This window comes from Sphaeroforma arctica (genome assembly GCF_001186125.1).
Source record: "Sphaeroforma arctica JP610 unplaced genomic scaffold supercont1.1207, whole genome shotgun sequence".
In the NCBI taxonomy this organism is placed as follows: domain Eukaryota; class Ichthyosporea; order Ichthyophonida; genus Sphaeroforma; species Sphaeroforma arctica.
In genome coordinates, this window is record NW_014039351.1 from 16,923 (window position 1) to 19,682 (window position 2,760).

Consider the following 2,760-nt stretch of genomic DNA (forward strand, 5'->3'; position numbering starts at 1 on the left):
GTATTGTACTGTGTGTGGTTGTGTTTGTTGGTTGTGTTTAGTTATATATATATATATACATACATATATATATATATATATATATACATATATATAAATATATATAAATATATATATATATATATATTGTGAGTATATTATGAGTATATTATGAGTATATTAGGAACTCATAGTATGATTTTCAGGAAATGATCTGTGCTCTTTCTGCCAAACTTGTGCTTAAAGCCATATAGTATTGGTTGTATGCTCATCTTGAAACCCTCTACTATTGGCGATGTAGCTTGAAGGATCCCGAGGACTGCTTAACTTTGCAACGGTTCCCATGGCAACGCACGAGGTCCATCGAACACGCCACTGCACTGAAGAAGGGAATAGCAGACGCGGTGAATTGTGTCGATACCAGATACTGGAGTCTAGGAACAACCCCGCATGACGAAAAGACCGTATTCCAAGAGCCCTGTACATATGTCTGCCGCTGGAGCCTCTTTCGACGCTTGTGTGATTGTATTTGGAAGCATATATGTATATGGTGGTAATTAGGCTTCTGTGCATAACTGAGAAGATGGACAGTGGGAGAAGCGTGCGGCATCAGACGTGCATTGAGCTCAGGCGCGTGGACGGTGGTTATCACAGTGCGCGTACACAACATATGTAATTAAAGGAAATCTCAGTATGAACGTATGCTTGTGTGTGGAGAACAGACCTGTCCACTTGTTGTATATAGTGGGCATAAACGTAAGGTTGATCTACCACGGTATATGCAATGCTATGTGCCTCCTCATACAAGTCGATTCCTTCTGCCAATGTTGATAGATAAGTCATACTACTGTCCAGAGTGAACTGAATGCATCCGATACTTCAAACCAAACAAGAAAACATATAGCGAACACACCTCCCGTAGTTGCTACCTCATCATATTCTTCTCAGCCTCCTGCCCCCCGACACTACATAAAATGTCATGTTCTTTAGGCATGTTATATAACCAACTGCTACTGCCACTGCACTGTACTACTTCGGCCTGTACGGGTACTTTCGGTAAGGAAGAATATGCACGGGATGGGGGTGAATTGAACAGCTCTCGACAATACCGCAATCACAAGCTTCACGTACAGCGCCAGTAGTAGGAGAAACATTTTATCTGAAAGCCACGGAGACTGATGCACCAGTTTCTAATGTGTAGTTGTGCGCTGCAAATAGCTTGACTTTACCATCAGGGACGTGCTTCAAAGAACATTGTGAACCATTTTGTGTCGCATTGTGAAATGCATTCGTACGTTACGTTGATTACTATACCATTGGTATCAATATCTTAGCATCGGTAGTAAAATCATATACGACAAGACCTCGATGTGTACCTCCAGTTTATTGCCGTAGCTTATTTTATTGGCAACCAGGACTACACATAACATTCATAGTCAAAGCATATTCTGGACATATACGTGAGAAGGAATACTATCACCTCATTGTATATGATCATCAACTCCGAACTAATATTTATGTTGTAGTATTGTTCTCAGTCACGTGCCACACCGTTTTTGGTTCGCAATGCAGTGGTTTAAATGTTTGCATACATAGTTGACTTTAAGCTTAATAGACGATACTTCAATATGCAAATTTGCGGAACAACGCTTAATAATCAAATGTACAAGTTATAGGCTACCATAGCCAACTGGTTACACTTACTTTTAGTCAGCTATGTATATATAGTACTTAGAGACCTAACTCAAATAGTACGAACGTATGTATATTGTATATTTACATATTATATATCAGTGTAATTGTGCATACATCAAAGCTATTACCGTATTCAATCTATTTTTAGATATCTAATGCATAAACAACTCTATGACTAAATACTATTTACAAAGTGAAAACCCCCACCAAATAAGCCATAGGTGAGCCCGCCCTTTTCTGTATCAGCCAATCCGATCTCACTATGAAGCCTATTCATAGCAATTTGCAAAAAGTGATTACATACCCCATATTATAGATTATAGGCCCCCCACCAAGGCACCTACTAACCACAAACGATGGTATTTCAATATAGAATATTTACATGCTGATTTAAAGCCAGGAAGTATATGTCACCTCAGAGTCAGATAAGTGGAATGGCTACATTGAAGTATAGTATAGACACAGACAGCTATTGTTCTTGCTCAGAGTGAAACTAACCCCGTTAATATATATAAGAATCACATACAATATAATTTATTAGATTACTAGACATACACGCTACAAACATACCACATAACTAGTGGACGAGAAACTTCTATTTACTTACTCGTGTATACCGCGCCTACGTTCTTACTGTAATTACGTGTTTACGTTACTTCGGCGTATAGAAGACCCATACGTGTACTCTATAGTTACATGTACTCTATAGTTACATGTACCCTATAGTTGCGTGTGACCTATAGTTACGTGTGACCTATAGTTGCGTGTGACCTATAGTTACGTGACTCTATAGCTACGTGTACTCTATAGCTACGTATACACAATACTCGTAGCTATAGATAGCGATTCAGATCGACATAAACCGTCAACATGGAACCCTCAGATGCCGAGTTGGCTGAGATTGAACGCATACAGTGGGAAATGGACCATGAAGCAGAGTTTGAGATGCAAATGGAGATGGAAGATGAGATGAGGAGGCACGAAGGTATATATATATATATATATATATATATATATATATATATATATATATATATATATATATATATATAGTATACTATACACACACACACACACACACACACA

General features: G+C 38.4%; 1 protein-coding gene across 1 annotated transcript in view; it reads left to right on the plus strand.

Annotated features, from left to right (window-relative positions):
* Positions 1-1,208, plus strand: part of SARC_10323 (hypothetical protein) — a gene marked incomplete at its 5' end in the record, with an annotated part of 1,808 nt that extends 600 nt beyond the window's left edge. The window contains one exon of the mRNA XM_014295642.1: positions 970-1,208. Coding sequence (XP_014151117.1) covers positions 970-1,121 — 152 coding nt within the window. The 3' untranslated portion in view covers positions 1,122-1,208. The remainder of the gene's footprint in view (positions 1-969) is intronic.
* Positions 1,209-2,760: the final 1,552 nt, after the last annotated feature.